Source organism: Sylvia atricapilla, chromosome 10, assembly GCF_009819655.1.
Source record: "Sylvia atricapilla isolate bSylAtr1 chromosome 10, bSylAtr1.pri, whole genome shotgun sequence".
In the NCBI taxonomy this organism is placed as follows: domain Eukaryota; kingdom Metazoa; phylum Chordata; class Aves; order Passeriformes; family Sylviidae; genus Sylvia; species Sylvia atricapilla.
The window spans coordinates 4,190,139-4,207,331 of record NC_089149.1 but is presented as its reverse complement, the minus strand read 5'-3'; the positions used below and the strand labels follow the sequence as shown (position 1 = coordinate 4,207,331).

The 17,193-nt window shown below is 49.1% G+C and overlaps 1 protein-coding gene across 1 annotated transcript; it reads left to right on the top strand.

The window, feature by feature from the left end:
• The first annotated feature begins 225 nt into the window (after nt 1–225).
• SLC7A14 (solute carrier family 7 member 14) lies at nt 226–13,411 on the top strand. Its single transcript, XM_066326439.1, has 7 exons — nt 226–529; nt 5,452–5,688; nt 6,448–6,665; nt 8,651–8,797; nt 9,696–9,904; nt 10,398–11,275; nt 12,473–13,411. The coding sequence occupies exons 1-7, from the start codon at nt 226–228 to the stop codon at nt 12,793–12,795; spliced, it is 2,316 nt and encodes a 771-aa protein (XP_066182536.1). The 3' UTR covers nt 12,796–13,411.
• Nucleotides 13,412–17,193: the final 3,782 nt, after the last annotated feature.

Genomic DNA, 17,193 nt, shown 5'->3' with positions numbered 1-17,193 from the left:
AGATTCAGCAGCTGCATTGGTCAAAGCAAAGCTCTACCAGCATCAGAGCCCAACAAAAACCAGCTTTAGGGAGGGGAGCCTTTTCACTCTTCCTACTTTGCTGTTTCACTCCAAACCTCTGTTCCCCTCTCTTCCAGGGCTGCCAGTGCAAGATGAAGACGCAGCCTGGGCCCTGAGGGGTGCTGCTGACACGGTGTGTGAGCCAGCTTTGCCCAGCCCAGCACCATGAGTGGCTTCTTGTCGCGGCTGGACCCGCGGCGGGTGCCCTGGGGGGCGGCGGGCCATGCCCTGCGCACCCGCGTCCTGCGCACCAAGCCCGTGGAGTCCATGCTGGAGGGCACCGGGGCCGCCGCCACCCAGGGCGCCCGCCTGGCCAAGGTCCTCACCACCCTGGACCTCATCTCCCTGGGCGTGGGGAGCTGTGTGGGCACTGGCATGTACGTGGTGTCCGGCCTGGTGGCCAAGGAGATGGCGGGGCCCGGGGTCATCGTGTCCTTCATCATCGCTGCCGTCGCATCCATCCTGTCGGGTGAGTTTGGGGTGGGGTTTGGAGTCCTGTGCCATGTCCTGCGTCTTCTCCGTTCGTGGGTGGACACCTACTCAGCACCACGAGCTACAAGGAGGCAGCGCCTTCCCTACCAACTAAAAACTGTGTCCCACAGGTCTCACACAGCTCACGGGGTGCACTGTCCCTCATTGCCCAAATATCAGACCAAACCTTGTACTGGGAGCCAGCAGTCCAAGCATGACTAGCCTGATGAGCTGCCAATGGCTTCTACAAGGATGGAACCTCTGGGCAATATTCTTGAGACGTTTGAGAGTTTTGCAGATTGTGTCCCAGGCTGAGATGGTGTCCAAACCACAGCACTGGAGCAAGAGCTTGTGGGAAACTCAGTTCCAGCAAGAAGGATATCAGTGGCTTGGGCAGTACCAGGGCCAGCTTCTTTTGTTGACATGGTTAGCAGTTTAAAAATTCCTCAATTAGTTCTGGAGTTGATTTCATTGGCTCCCATTCATGCAGGGTCAGTCTTTGAATTTCCAAACAAAAAAAACTAAAACCAAACAAATGTGCAGGGAGAGAGAAATGATGTATTTTAGGAAAAACACGGTGGATTCTATGTCCTCTGTAGGAACCCAGCTGAGCATATGGCTCGATCTGCAGTTCCTACATGAAGCCAGTACTGCTGGCATTTGTCCTTTCCAGATCAGTGCTAACACGATGATGTGATGTTCCTGCTCTCTCTGCTCAGAGGACTTTGCATGCTGTGTCAGTCTGGTATCCAGCTTTTGTCTATGGGTTGGATAATGAAACCTGAGCAAATGGCAAAGAGCTTTGATAGGAGACAACAAAGTGACCCAGATCAGCTTTACAGAACTCTGGATTTTTGTCATGAGAGGTGGAAGCACACCATGGCCTTTCCCTGGAGTTTGCAGTGCTGCTTCATGGAGATCCCACCAGAGTGGGTGTTTGAACCCCTGATGTCCCTGCAGCCCAGAGGCACAACCTTGGCACAGCACAGGGATGAGCCTCAGGCTCTGTCCAAAGCCCACAACAAGAGTCGAGAGCTTGCAATGGGATCCAATGTTTATCTGAGCTCCCAACACAACAAACGAACCAAAATGCCTGTTTTTTATCCCAAGCAGTAGATAGCATCAGTGCCTCTCCTTTCCCACTGCCTGCTTTCTCTCCTCTGCAAAGGTTTTGTTGGCCGTGATGCAAACCCAGAGCAAACGGAGTTTTGGGTGGGTCTCTGCTAACAAAAACACCCTGTCCTCCAAAAGGGGTTTTTTCACCCCAGACATGAGCTTTGCCCCGCAGCAGGAGCTCCTCCCGCCTTCGCCCACAGGAGCCTGCGCCGCTTCCCGCTCCGCTTTCATCTCCCCTTGCTTTTGTAGCCCTGGGAAAGTGTTTTGTGAGGGATGCAGTGTTTTGATAGTCTCCTTGGCTGCTTCCTCACTTCATCATTACCGCTGCTGTTGTTTGTAACAGCAACAGTTTTTTGGCAAGTAAAGCCAAGTAAGAATTCAGGAGCTGGACGGGCTGTTAGACTCCGTGGGGATGTGATTTCAGCTCTCCCATCGTGGTCATGCCTGGTGTGCCAGGCACCGAGTTTGAGCAAGAGTGCATGAACAGAGTTTAAGGAACTTTTGCTTTGTCCATCCCAGATCACTGAGTCAAACCCCACTGCCTGAAAAAGTGAGCCTAGAAGTGTTTTGGATTAAAACAAACAAACAAAAAGAACAACAAAAGAACCCTAAAACCATCCAGAAGGTCATATGGCTTCCCTGGGAGACAGACAGAGGGAAGCCCTGCCTTTGGGAAGCCTCTTTGCACTGTTAAGCCTTGTTTCAGAGAGGGTTTTTTCCAATTTTACCTACTCAACAAATTCCACTTATGCCTTCCATAGTTTTAAACAACACATACCCCATGAGGGTACTTACAAACACACTATAATTGATTAAACTGATAAATTAAATCAATCTCTTTTATTCTTTCACTAGAAGGCCTTTCATTCATCTCTCAAGCAGAAATGCTTGCCCAGCTTCCCTCCACAATGCCTCTAGTGCACTGTAGGCTCCTGCCATCAGCTGCATTCCCCACTTTGCCACCTGTTTATCCAAAACCCCTCCTGAGCAAAAATCAGCAGTTTGCTTCTCACCCAACCCCATCACCCTCCCCACTGCCTTTTCCACCAGCCATTCCTTGTCCCTTCAGTGATCTTCTCTCCTGAAGCAATAACATTGTTTGGAGCACAGTGCCACACTTTTACCTGCGAGAGGAACAGGACCAGCAGCAGCCAGGATGTGCCATGGAGCATGAGGGAGCTGAGCAGTGCCTCAGGTGCTGCCTGTCTGCAGGATGAGGGCTGGGCTGAGGAACTGCAGCTGCCTGGGTGGAGCTGGAGAGATGGGAATCCTTGCTCTGTGGGAGCTTTCTTTATGGAGCTGCCTTTTATACATCATGGTGATCATGAAATGCAATTGACAGGCTCAATGGCTTGATAAAAATAATATGCCTTCTTCAATAAGTTGGCTGCCCTTGGCTGATGAAAGATGGTCCCTCTGCATTTCTTGTGTGGTAGCATGAATTATTTGGAGTTAGCTCCAGAGCAGCTGAAAGGCCCCTCTCAGAAGTTATTTTTCAGCTAAAATCATGGCTATCATGTCATTGCCCTGTGGGATGTCTCATGGTTCCTGTGTAGCCTTGTGCCAAGTATCAGTGGCAGGGTCAGCATCCACAGCACGGCCACCACCATGCCAGCACACCAAAAGCACCAGTTCCTCATGCCACCAGTTGTGCTGCCCAGTGGCTGTTCTGTGGATGGGATCTTGGAAGGACCAAGACCACTCAGCTGTGTTTATGTCCTGCTGAACAATGTCAATAACTGTATAGTCACACCACTGTAATGACTGCCACACCAATTGCAAAAGTGTAGCAGACATTCAAGGAAAAGAAATGGTCCTCTGTAGAATGTTACCTCTTTCAAAAAAAAAACCACTCTGTTGACTAGTTTCCTTCAGAAATTGCAAACATCCTTGATTGGGGTGAAGAAGATAAATCTGTCTCCAAATTAGACAGCTGTGAGAGGGAGGATGTACTCAGCTTCTCTCTGCAGTCCCAGAGCTGGGCTGGCTGTGCAGGAGCACTGGGAGAGCTGTGTCCCTCTGGATACAGGGGACAAGGTGCTGAATAGCTTGAGTAACTAACACAGTTTTATTGTGCACTTAGATTGTAAAAATAATAAAATAACAATAATAATAACAACAACAACAAGAACAATAGTAATAATAATACAGCGCAAATACAGCAGACATTAGTATATTATATAAATAAATGTGTACATTTGTAATACATGCTGACACCTAATGCTGATATTCCCAGTGTATTGCTGTACCTAACCCATAGTGAAAAACTGCTCTCCTATTTTGAGATCCTAGTAGAATAATCAAAAACTCCAACATTTTATACATATTAATTTCTTTGTTTTGGCATTATCGTTGTGTATCAATAACCATCCTCTTCAATCATTATCTTGTCATTGGCTAAAAGGAGAGCTGCCTACAAGAAAGAGTATATATATATATATATATAAGGTTTTTTTAAGGCCGTCAAAGAGAGAAACTAGATTACTTGTCTCTGTCAGAGCACCAGTTTCATAAATCATTCAGGCCTGTAGTTATCTGTGAATGCCGTACCTTTGCAGAGTGCATGCATTTTTCATCAGCTTTGAATAATGACTGTCGGCAGGGCTGGATGGATGATGGAAACGTCTTGTGGCTCCTGTTGGGCTGCTCTGCAGAAATCAAGTTCTGAAGAGTCCCATTGCAAAGCAACCCACATTCAAGTCAAGCAGTGAATGGAATATAAAAATCCTCCAAAAGCAAGAAAAGAAGCACCACCAAATTCAGCTTGAGAGATTCAATAACTCTGTGTTTGTATAGTGTAAAAATGGCACTTAAAGTAAGAGCAGCCACCTCATAACACTTTTATAAATTATTCATTCCCCTCTCTATACTAAACTGATTGTGAATTTGAAGCAATTATTATCTTCTAAATGGAGAATATTGGTTGATAGAGAGCTCAATAATTACTACATGTTTACTCAATGGTAGTAACAGCCTTAACCAATTCACCCATATGAGCTTTACTGGGGTCTTTGGGGCAGGGGCTTAATCAGTGTTAAACATGCAGGACCCTTCCAGCACTTGTTCTGAATAATATTTGGGGAATTTGAGAGTAAGTACATCCATTCCTTAAAAAAAAAAAGCTAACGGTTGTTTTAATACATCAACGTGTCAGGGTCAGGTTTTTATTAAAAATTATCCGGACATAGTAAGCACACAAGGAGTTCAGAAAGCATTAAAGTCTGATTAATTCTCCTCCCAAACGTTTACAATTAAATACTTCTTTTTGCTTTTCTTTTTTTCTTCCGCACAGTTAGTTTTGCAAATATTCTTTAGAAGACTTAAATATAATATTTTTTAAGTGTTAAAATAAGTTATGTTCTCTATGTAAGACATCTTCGAACTCCTCTTGCCTGGGTAGGAGCAAGAGCAGGGATGATCTGGGCAGCGCTCATGCCTGGATCTGCAGTGCAATAATGTGAGTGTTCGGAGAGTGGAAGTTTAGGGGAGGGAGAGGTGTAGCCTCCTGTGAGCCCTCCTGTGGCATCTTCCTCCGGGATTAGGCTGTGCACCACTGCTCCAGGATCCCATGCCAATGTCTAGCTGGTTTGAACTAGGTCTTCTCAAAAAGAAAAAAAACCCCATCACAACTTGATTTTAGCAGAAATCTTTCTGGTTTTTAAGCCAAGAATCGGGGGAAGGAGGGTCACCATGCGACGTCTCTGTATTCCTGATGTTGACTACAGTCTTGACACGGCACCAAGGCCGTTTTACTCCTTCCGTTCCCCAACCGCGTTTTCCTTTCCTTCCCGTTTTTCCGAACAGGTGTTTGCTACGCCGAGTTCGGCGTGCGTGTGCCCAAGACCACGGGCTCTGCCTACACCTACAGCTACGTGACTGTGGGGGAGTTCGTGGCGTTCTTCATCGGCTGGAACCTCATCCTGGAGTACCTGATCGGGACGGCGGCGGGCGCCAGTGCCCTCAGCAGCATGTTCGACTCGCTGGCCAACCACACCATCAGCCGCTGGATGATCAGCAGCGTGGGCACGCTCAACGGCCTGGGTGAGTCCTGCTGGGCACAGACACCTCCGTTAATTAGGGCCCGGGAAGTAATTGGGAAGCTCGTCAGAAGTCAGACACGAGTATTAGGCTTCATTCATTATTTACCGTCTGTCTGGCTCTGGCGCTTTGCCTCGGCAGCCTGGCGCACAGGCAGGGTTGGAGGGGATGGGATGCAAGGTAGTTTGAGCCCCTTTGGGATGAGCTGGCATTTAGAACACGTGCACAGAAACAGTGGAATGTCAGAGGGTAAAGGCAGCACAGAAACACTTCACCCACTGCAAACACCCTGCTTGGTCACCTTGGGGCACACTCAGAATTTTGTCAGAGAACACAAGTTAGTGTCTGCTCTCCTGCCAGGGGCTGGGGTCTGTGGTGGTCCTGTATGACCAGCAGTTCCAGCAACAGTCCATGAATCCTACCAGTAAGCAAACCAGCCAGCTGTCCCATACCTGTGTCATGAAAACTTCATGGCTGATTGATTTTTAATGAGTACTTGGCAGATACGTGTTATGCAAATTGAGACACAGTCATTGGTTTGCTGCTCTCCCAAAAGTCCAAACGGTGCCATGAGACATTAAGATTTATCAACTTAATTAAACAACTTTAGCTAGTGGAGGCATGGGCCTCTGGAGACCACTTTTGCAATGAGACCAAAGAGTTCTGCAAAACTTCAAGGTCTGAAAAGTGTTTAAAACTCCCCCACGGAGTTCCTGGATATTCTGTGGATGGAGAATAACACATCTATTTTCTCTCACCTAGGGAAAGGAGAGGAGTCGTACCCTGACCTTCTTGCTCTGGTTATTGCTGTCATTGTCACCATCATTGTGGCCATGGGGGTGAAGAACTCGGTGGGTCTGAACAACGTGCTCAATGTCATTAACTTGGCAGTTTGGATCTTCATCATGATTGCTGGTCTGTTCTACATCAAAAGCGACAACTGGGCTGAAGGGCAATTCCTGCCATTTGGATGGCCAGGGGTAAGTCCTGGGAGCACAGGGGGACACACAGCACCTGAGTGCTGCCTCACACTCAGCTTTGCTCATGGGGTACACACCCCAATTCTGCTGCACCCTGCAGAACCCAGCCCTGCTAAATCCACCTGTGCTTTGGCCAGGGACCTCCAAATCCCAGGGGGGCAGGGTTGGATTCAGACCAAGCCTCTCCACCAAACCCAGAGTACAGCAATGCTTTGCCCTTATCTCCTAACTCCTCTTAGCATAAACCCAGAACTTCTGCAAAATGTCCTTCTGCAGAGCCAAACTCCATATCAAAGTATCCCCAAGGAAATGCCACTAATTGCCAGGCAATGAAGCAAAAGGCTGTGGCTATCTGAGACAAGGCACTGAGAGCTGGTTCAGCCTCTGCAGAGCGGGGACATACTTTTGTTGGCTGGTTTTCAACAACAACCTTCTCAAGCATTTGTTTTGAGCACTTCATAATGCCACCTGCCAGTACTTATTTTATGGATGTTCCCTCAAAGCTTACTGATAATTTGGACATATTTGGCTTTTTTAGTTTGCTTGCTCTGGTTTTTATCCAAGGATGAACAGAGACTGAAAATATCTCAGCTGGCCTAAACTCAAGATAATTTCTCAGATTTACACTGCTCAACTCCATTGGGGTTTGGTGCAGAAAAATAAGCAAGAAAGTAAAGTAAACCAAGAATCTTGATTATTGAAAGGGTCCCAAAGTGCCATACAGTCCCTGCACCTTCCTCCAGTAAATCAATCCCTCTTTGCCAGAGAACAACAGTGAGGAGAGGAGCACTGAGGCTCACTTGAGAACCGAGGTCATATTTACCTTCGGGTTGTGCTTGGGTTGTTGTACCATACAATTGGAGTGAGAAAAAGAAAATAGAAAATATCTGTTTTGCTCCTTTGCTCCAATTCAATGCACCAAATGTCTCTTGGCGCACAAAAAACCCAAAAAAACAAAAAACAAAAAACCAAAAACAAAACAAAAACAAAAACAAAAACAAAAAAAAACCAAACAAAAAAAAGTTGAAAGTGATACATGCATACCCAAACCACAAAAAACTCAGTAGGATGGTCTCATCCTTTTAAGCTGGTTCATTGTCTCACAAGTTGTTTGTAAAAGTAAATCCACCACCAAGCACAAGTGTGAGATCCCCAGGAGCACAGGCCATACCTAAAAAAGGATAATTACAGACAGTCCCTAAAAGAGGTGAGTTTTACTGTGGGCATTTTCACTAGACAGCTGGGATGACAGAGGTGTGATGGACAGGTGGTACCCAGCAAGCTGCAAGGGTTTCACAGCTCCAGATCAGCTCACCCACAGCCAGGCAGTCTTTGCCCTGCTGCAGTGCTCCTTTCCTATAAATGTCCTCGCTAATATTGTATATTTTTAAAAATCACATTAAAAAAATGACCAAACAGTACAAATAATTCCTCATCCAAGTGCTCCAATATGTGCTCCCAACCTGTCTGCAGCTTCCAAGCAAAACAGAGGTTGTTTGGGAAGCGGCTCACATCTGACAGCAGTTGCTCTCTCCTGCTTCCTCTGCAAGCGGATCTTGCTGCCACATGAGACATCTTGCTAAGGCAGAACGTGTAAACACGTTCAAGATCCCTACTCATAAAAATGGATTTGAGGTGGAGGTAAACCTGTGAAAACAAACCTGAAATTGGTTGATTGTCTCCTCTGTCACTGGCAGGATCTCCCAGCATGTTCAGGCACTGCGTGGGCGCAGGTTTGTGGGGTGAGCTGCAGATGCCTCCAGTGGCTCAAGGCACAGGTTGAAATCTTTTCCCCAGATCAGATCAGTGTGTTAGGGGTGCTCCCAGGGTCAGTCTGCGGAGCCACATGCACACCCCCTGACCTGTGACCACTCACCGTTAGCTCGGACAGGGCACAACAACAAGGCTGCTCCATTTTTGCTCGGCTCCCTCTCCCTGGCTCTCAGCCTCCCTCCTGGCACTCAGACATTTGATCCTCCCCACAGGTGCTCAAAGGGGCTGCGACCTGTTTCTACGCCTTCATTGGCTTTGACATCATTGCTACCACGGGAGAAGAGGCAAAGAATCCCAACACTTCCATCCCCTACGCCATCACAGCCTCACTCGTCACGTGCCTGACAGCTTATGTGTCTGTAAGTAGTCCCTACACAGGTGTGAATGCACATAAATATGTATGTATATAAATGTATATATATGTGTGTGTCCCTTCTGGGCATCTACACAGTGCCTGCCAAGGCTCCTCTCCATTTGTCCCCAAGCTCCTGTCACCTGACAAGACCCCTCTGCCAGCTGCAGGGACCTGGTGGCAGGCAGGGTTTTTTTCTCATCCCCATCCACAGCTATTTTTGCACCCAGGAGTGAAGCAAAGACGGAGGAGCAGCAGCAGCACTGCAGCACCCTTTCTCCGTGTTTCTGGGAAAAGGAGCACTGCCTCTGCTGGAGATACGGGAGAGGATCCAAGTGAGGGGAAGGATAGGCAGGGATAGCCGTGTGAGATTGCACTGCTCTGCGCCCCAATAAAAGGATGCCTGTGCTCAGAGGTTTTCCTTGCAAAAGAGTAAAAATGAGTTATGAAGGAGAAAATACACTGTTCTGATCATTTCATAGGAACTCACCTAATACCTCTCCTGCATGGGAGTAGACTTCTCATGAAAACAAATTCTCTGACTCAAATAGAGCCAGACTGTTGCTCCAAGCAACGCAATCTGGATTTGGGCTCTGCCCCAGCATTATTTCCCACACAGGAATGCAGCCAAAGTGAGTGTTACTAACCCTGCCCATCCCACCAGCTTCACCAGTCTCACCAGTCCCACCTGACTCCAGCATTACCCCTGAAGCAAGGTCCAAGCATCGCTTTCTGTCTTTGGGTAGCAGAGACTAATTTCCCCACAGTTTTCTGCATTAACCACCCTACAGCAAAGTGCAAACAGACTCAACTCCAGCATTTTACATCCCCTCCACCCTGAGAATCCCCAGCAGCCCCCAGTGCTGATGCTGACAGCCCTGTCCTGCTCCTCCTGCCTTTCCCAGGTGAGCATGATCCTCACGCTGATGGTGCCCTACGATGCCATCGACACCGAGTCCCCGCTGATGGAAATGTTCGTGGTCCACGGATTCTATGCAGCCAAATTCATCGTTGCCATTGGGTCTGTGGCTGGCCTGACTGTCAGCTTGCTGGGCTCCCTCTTCCCAATGCCCAGAGTCATTTATGCCATGGCTGGTGATGGGCTGCTCTTCAGGTCAGTCATGCACATGCTGGCATTTATTTTTGGGATCTGAGGGGAAATGGGTTTGGGGGTGCCAACACCCCGATGGTGTTGTCACTACAGAGAGCAGTGGGCACACACAGACACAGTGGGTGCAGAATGGGGCACAAGCCAAAGCAATATCCTGGGGGGAAAATATCAGGAGCAGTGTACCCTACAGTTTCCCACTTGGTGCTGGTACCTAGAGATTCTGATTATGTGAGGATGAGTGTTTACTTGCAAAGGAGAGCAGTTTATGTGAATAAAATCTGGGTACTTCTTTGCAAGTATCCGAGTGCTCATGGCAGAGCTGGCCAGACCCAGATCTCACCCCAGATTCAACTTCAGCAGTGTATACTAGTCCACACCTGGAATCAAGTTCCAAAAAACAACAAGACCTGAAGGGATCCCTGAGACTGTCCCGTAGAACCAGGGAAGGGTTCTTGCAACAGTGATTTTAACTCTCTGTGAATGTTCTGCACTCCAGGTTTTTGTCCCACGTCAGTTCTTACACGGAAACCCCTGTCGTGGCTTGCATCGTGTCCGGGTTCCTGGCAGCTCTGCTCTCCTTGCTGGTCAGCCTGAGGGACCTGATTGAGATGATGTCCATTGGCACCCTGCTGGCCTACACGTTGGTGTCCGTCTGTGTCCTGCTCCTCCGGTACCAGCCTGAGAGCGACATCGACGGCTTTGTCAAATTCCTCTCCGAGGAGCACACCAAGAAGAAGGAAGGCATCCTGGCCGACTGTGAGAAGGAAGCTTGCTCCCCTGGGAGTGAAGGAGAGGAGTTCTCTGGCCCACCGACCAACACGTGTGGGGCAAAAAATCTGCCATCGCTAGGAGATAACGAGATGCTGATTGGGAAATCAGATAAATCCGCCTACAACGTGAATCACCCCAATTATGGCACCGTCGACATGACCTCGGGCATAGAGGCAGATGAGTCTGAGAACATCTACCTCATCAAGCTGAAGAAGCTGATCGGCCCTCGGTACTACACCATGCGGATCCACCTCGGGCTGCCAGGGAAAATGGATCGCCCAACGGCGGCCACTGGCCACACGGTCACCACCTGTGTGCTCCTGCTCTTCGTCCTTATGTTCATCTTCTGCTCCTTCATCATTTTTGGGTCAGACTACATCTCCGAGCAGAGCTGGTGGGCTGTCCTCCTGGTGGTGCTGATGGTCCTGCTCATCGCCGTGCTGGTGTTTGTGATCTTGCAGCAGCCAGAAAACCCCAAGAAGCTGCCCTACATGGCCCCATGTCTGCCCTTTGTCCCTGCCTTCGCCATGCTGGTGAATATCTATCTTATGCTGAAGCTCTCCACAGTCACGTGGATCCGATTTGCCGTCTGGTGTTTTGTGGGTGAGTCCCAGGTTCATTTTTTTTAGCTTTTTCACTGACATCTTTTGAAAAGGTGTTGATAATAACAGCTTCCCTAATTAGAGTGCATAGACTGATGCCTAGGACATACCCAATCCTTCTTACCTGCCCCTTGCCATCCTAAGGTTCCTAGAAATCTCATTTTATCCAGCCCCTGAACCACAGCTAAATGGAAAATTACACCTCCAGAAAACATCAGTTTCATGGAAGAGAATGACTCCATAAAAAATTGACTATTTTGATGTCTTTTTTGATGCAAAGTAGGCAGGTCCTGGAAATTGCCTCGCAGGCAGGTTTTGTACAGAAATCAGCCTGATTTCTTGCTATGTCACCCACCTGAGATTTTCAGCAGCCTACACTGGTATTTCAGCATTGCTTTTCCAAAGCCCAGAGCTGTCCAGTCCCAGAAGCCCTGGTAAAGTCAGACCTGTAGGCTCTATTTCATTTTGGCCCAAGTTCTTAACTTAGGGGTAGGGGCATCTTAGGACTCACAGACTCTGTTGTGGACCCTTTCCCCCCCTCCAAATTTAGGTTTTCTGACACGTAACCAGGAATTCAGCATGCCCATAGTGCTTTACATTCTAACCCAGTTACTCCACTAAACAAAGACAAATAAAGCAGCCCTCATAGCTTCTCCAAGCCACTGGGAAGGAGCTGCCATATGAATTTTTGGGCTGGAGAAGACATACTCAGTGCTTTTTTGGCTCTTGAAGGCAATATGTGAAGCTGCAAATCCAGGGAAAGTCCTTCTACCTGGAAGGAAAGATTACTCCAAAGCATCAATTTAATCTGCTGTAATTAAGCACTTTGCCCTGGAAGTACAACTAATACCTCTTGAGCTGCCAGTAATGAGTAAACTAAACCACTGCATTAGGTGTGATGAGCTCCATCAGCCCATCCATGGCTGCTGAGGATGGGGCAGCCCATTGGTTTTTCTGGGAGAGATGTGTGGTCCTGATTTAACCTCACATCTGCCCCCCACAGCTAGTCTATGGCATGTGGAGTCTGGATTTCTCTGTGCAGGTGTCTGGGGTAGGTTAATCCCATGATCCACTGGAAATCAGATCTCTGGATACATTTGCTGCCAGTGACAGCATTTGTGCAGGAAGGTGACATCAGGTAGAGCTAGCAGGACTAGTGGGTAGTTCAGGTCCAACCCTTTCTCTTTTCCCACCCCAGGTCTGCTCATCTACTTTGGCTATGGGATGTGGAACAGCACGCTGGAGATCAGCGCCCGGGAGGAGGCCCTGCACCAGAGCACCTACCAGCGCTACGACGTGGATGTCGACCCCTTCTCCGTGGACGATGGCTTCTCCTTCGCCCCCGAGGGGGAGAGCTACCCTGCCTGGGGTCCTTCTGAGGACAAGAGCTTCTCCTACCAGCAAATGGCGGGCGCCAAGGAAAGCCATCGGACAAGTAGCAGGCCGAAAAGCAAAGGCCGGCACAAACCGCCGTCGGATGCTCTGATCGCCAACGACGAGCTGGACTACTCGCCCGAGTAGTGGGACAGGCAGTGGGGCACCACACCGCCCAGGAGATGAGGAAGGGTCCCCGTGGCTCCCCCCATCCTGCCCCATCCTCCCCGGGTCCTCCACCACCGCCCTGCTCACCTCCGGCACTCGGGACACGATCTACGATTGCCGTTGACCCCGAACCAAAACCACCCGTGGCCCGTGCCAGCTCCACCAGTGGGGTGTCACTCTGGTGAATGCTGGCTGATCCCCTGCACTGGCTGATCTCCCAGCACCAGCTGCACCAGTGGAGGCAGCGGAGTGGGAGATGTGCCAAACCAGGAGGGGGTTGAGAGGTGGAAGGAGCCACATGGGGGGACAAGTCAAATTGTCCCTGGGGAATGTCCACCTGATGGCTGCAGCGGTGGGATGCCACCAGTGGGTAAAGGTTTTGGCACTTTCTTGGCATGTGTGTTTTTTCCCTTTGAGCCACCTAGAAGTGATAGCTGAGCCAGAGGCACAGAGAGGTGGGTAGGAACGAAATGGAGATGGACGCACTCTTCCCTGGGAGTAGCTCAGTTGGTTCCATCACACAGTGTTTCCATGGCCCGTTCTGGCACGCTGCACCAGAGCAGTGCTTCCCCCATGCCCATCCCCACACCCCAAATCCCAATGCTGTGATTCAAAACTAGTCCATGTCTCAGTCCAGCCTTTAAGTCCCAACACTCTAAATCTGTGGCTGGACCCTGATCTCATTCCTGGTCACACTGAGGGCTGTGACCCACTCTTGCCTCAGCCCTCTTTGCACGAATGGTCAGTGAGGACCACACATTCCTCTGAACATCCCCAGTCTGAGGTTGGGCACTGCTTCCACCACCTTGTGTCTTTTACAAAAATAAAATGACTGACTGTGCTGTCATTCCCTCATCATGCTGGGCACCTTCCAGTGCTCACCCTGCCCTCAGTGGTGCAGACACCCATCCATACCCTCACAAAACAGCAGCACCCATGGGTCAGCCACATCTTGGCAAGGCTGGGCCATTGGTAGCAAGCAGAGAGGACTTGGTGGCTGAAATCTGTCTCCCTGCTGCCGTCTGCACCTTGTACAATATTCTCTGTTTTTGACCTTGGCTTGGTGGGTGCTGTATGAAAAACACTGAAATGCTGCTCATTCCGTAAGTGTCCGTATTTCAGTCTGAAACCAAACAGAGCAGGTGGCTGGTGGGGCAGAGGTGGTCAGCAGGTGGATGTTAAACCCCCTGAACATGGCCATGGCCCCCAGAAGTGCCATCAGACTCCCTGCTGCCAGTGTCCCCACAGAACCGTCAGTCAGCACTGATGGGGTTTGGTCAGTGGTTATCAGAGGTCCAGCTGTGGAGCCCATCATGCTTCGTGTAAAACACTGTGGGGGAGGAACATCTTTTTGAACAAACAGTAACCAAAACCCATCAGAGAGTAACTCTCATCCTCCCCCCAGCTACAGAAGGCTGCAGATGAATCCATCCCAGAGGCTCCAGTGCAGCCCAGACCAATCCTCAGTACCATGGGCTGCTGCTGGCATCCCTGGGGACAATTTATCATCAGCTGGGGCAGGATTTCCAATATGGAAATAGCCTCGTGGAGGTTGAGAACCATTAACGCTTTGGTACACTGGATGAGGCTCAGGCTCCCAAAACGCCTGCCTGGAACTCTCTGTGGAGAAGAAGGTGCAAAAGGTGCCTGGACTGTGCCCAGCCCCATCGCTCCTCGGGGGCAAGGGCTTGATGGAGACGCTCTGCCTGGGGCTGCAAGTTTCCCTGCAGCTCCCTGTCCCAAATAGTGATAAACTACAGTCCTTTTCCCAATGGAGAAGAGCATCCAATTCTGCAGATCTTAACCTGGAGTGCTCCGGAAAAGCCAAGGGAAGTTTGGCCTCTGCAGCAGCTTCAGGGTGGGAGCGAGGATTTGGCTAAAGGACCTGTAAGCTTTGCTTTGGCATTGACTCCTGCTGTCCACCCCTACCAGGCTTCCACAAGCAGAAATCCTGAGTATGTTCCACTGAAAAACTGTTGCAATGTGCACCAGGCCAGCTCGGGAAACCTCTGCAGCGGTGCTGAGCTCCTCTTGTGACAGTCACTGCTCACCCACGCTTGGCTGCTCTCCTCCTCGATGCCTTAGAAGTACCCCAGAGAGATGGCACCTCGCAGGTCTGGCTTTATGTCTTCAGGGAGAAAGACTGATGCTATTTTCCTACCAGCTCTTCTACTATTCCATATCCAAGGCAGTTGTTTTCGTCCTGCTTCCGCACGGTGTTTGGGCACAAACTCATGCCCAAGCACCCTGTTGAGTCGAAGCCTGTTCTTCTTGCAGCCTTAATCTCTTGCTATGGAGCAGTTACCAGTACCGGTGTCTGTTGTCACGTCCGCTCTAGTCACGCCGTGTTATTTGACAAGGGCTTGACCCCTTGCTCTTTGGTGTCTGTAGGACCTTCTCTGTTGGGTCTGAGCAGCATTTTGGCTGCCCGCATTCCCATTCGCCCATCCTCCTTCCCCTGCCTGGGCAGGATTGGCTGTGCCCCATCCTGGGACCACCAGGGAAGACCATTTGATGCCCCAGCACTGTCACACATGGATGGGCTGCTGTCAGCCCTTGCCATGCTGGGGGTGGGAGCTGTACCCTCCTCCTGAGCCGACCACATCCCACTCAACAGAGGTGTTTAAGGAGAAGATGACCAAGCCACATGTCTTGGGGGTTTCCCAGTGGCCAAGGGCTGGTTTACAGGATCACTCCCTGTTCAGGGTGGCAGTTCCTGGGAGATGTGTGGGTTCAGCCCCTGGGAACTCATGTACTATCTCTTGTAGCAGCATTGGGCTCTTCAGTGGGCACAAGCAAAGGCTGAGAAGACAAAATGTCCAGGTGTGACCAGCACCTCTGGGCACTGCTGGCCAGGGGGCTGGAAAGAGGCGCAAATGCTTGTTTTGCTGTAACCCCAACTCCAGCCTTTCCTCTGGGTGCCCTGAGGGAGGCTCACATCCCTGAGCTGTCAGGAGGATGTGGCAGAGCGGGACCATCCTGCTCCCACCTCTGGTGAGAGGCACAAAGCCCCTCCGTGCCTGCCTGCCCTCCACGGGACACACGCCCTGAGGGGCCAAATGCACGGTACAGATGGAGCATAAATACCTCAGACCTTCCAGGCTGACTCTGTAGGATCTCAGCCCCTCCACAAATTCACTCCACGCGGTCACGACCCCTCAGTCCGAGGCCCAGCACTCTGGCATCCTCCACATGGCAGCGAAATCACACCCCAGCAACATGGGATGTTGTAAATCCAGCTTGTAAATGACCTTCACTTTGTTTTGTTCGGTCGTTCTGATGTGTATCTTGCCTTTTTTTTTTTTTTTTTTTGAAGGTGGTTCTTTCTGGTGTAACAATTCTCTGCAGTTCTGGTATGAAGTTGGTGTATTTGTTAAAAGCAGTTTGTTCTATCCTATTTTTTTTTCTTTTTTTAATTTTCCTTTTTTTTTTTTTTCTTTTTTTTTTTTTTTTGTGGTTTCCAGAAGCCCATTGGTGCATTGTACAATGGGGTCTTGTAGTGTGTCATGAGAAAGAAAAAAATATGCAGATATGTTATGGAGTGATTTTTATTTTCAAATGACTGTGTTGTTGACAACTATACATATAATACATATATATAATCAAGATACTAAGAAAAAAATTCTAAATTTACCAAAATCTGTATATTTTAATAAATGCATAAAGCTTTGTTGTGTGCCTTTACATTTAAAAATCAAAGAGGAACTAAGGGATTTGTAAAGAAAGTCAGCAACAAGTGTGTCTTAGAATTAGTTTCCATAGTAATGTAAATCTTTTAAATGAAAGACTAAATCAAAAAGTAATAATAAAAAAATTCCCATGGAAGTTTCGTTAAGCCAATGAGTACCTGAAGTTCTGATATTTTTCCAGTGCTAAATTGAAGCGAGACATTAACAAAATCTTGCTTTAAGTGATTCAAAAATTCAATTTCAGAAGATCTATTCCAGTGGGCTGACTTTGTTATTTACTTGCAGTGTTGCAAGAGAAAATGGTTATCTGTTTACACAATAAAAAAATAAAATAAAAAAAAATTTAAAAGAAAAGAAGAAGAAGGAAAAACCCTAAAGCCAATGACCACAGGTTGACTACTGCAGTGCAAAGGCCTGAGGTGCGCAGGTGTCTTCCTATCTGCTGGCACTCACCTTTCCTGGGGGGAACTGGGGTGTCACAGCACTGTCCCCTCCCTGCATGGGCAGTGGGGCTGTGGAGAGGCAGACACAGCTGCCTGTCCCCTTTGGGGTGCCCAGTGTGCCCCCCAAGGGCTCCTTCCTGCTGTCCCTGATATCTGGGGAGTGGGGAACCTGCCAGGAGCTCCCCCCATCACGGGGATGGGATCAAGCTGGTCCTGGTGGAGCTGGGGACAGCTCTGCTGGGCAT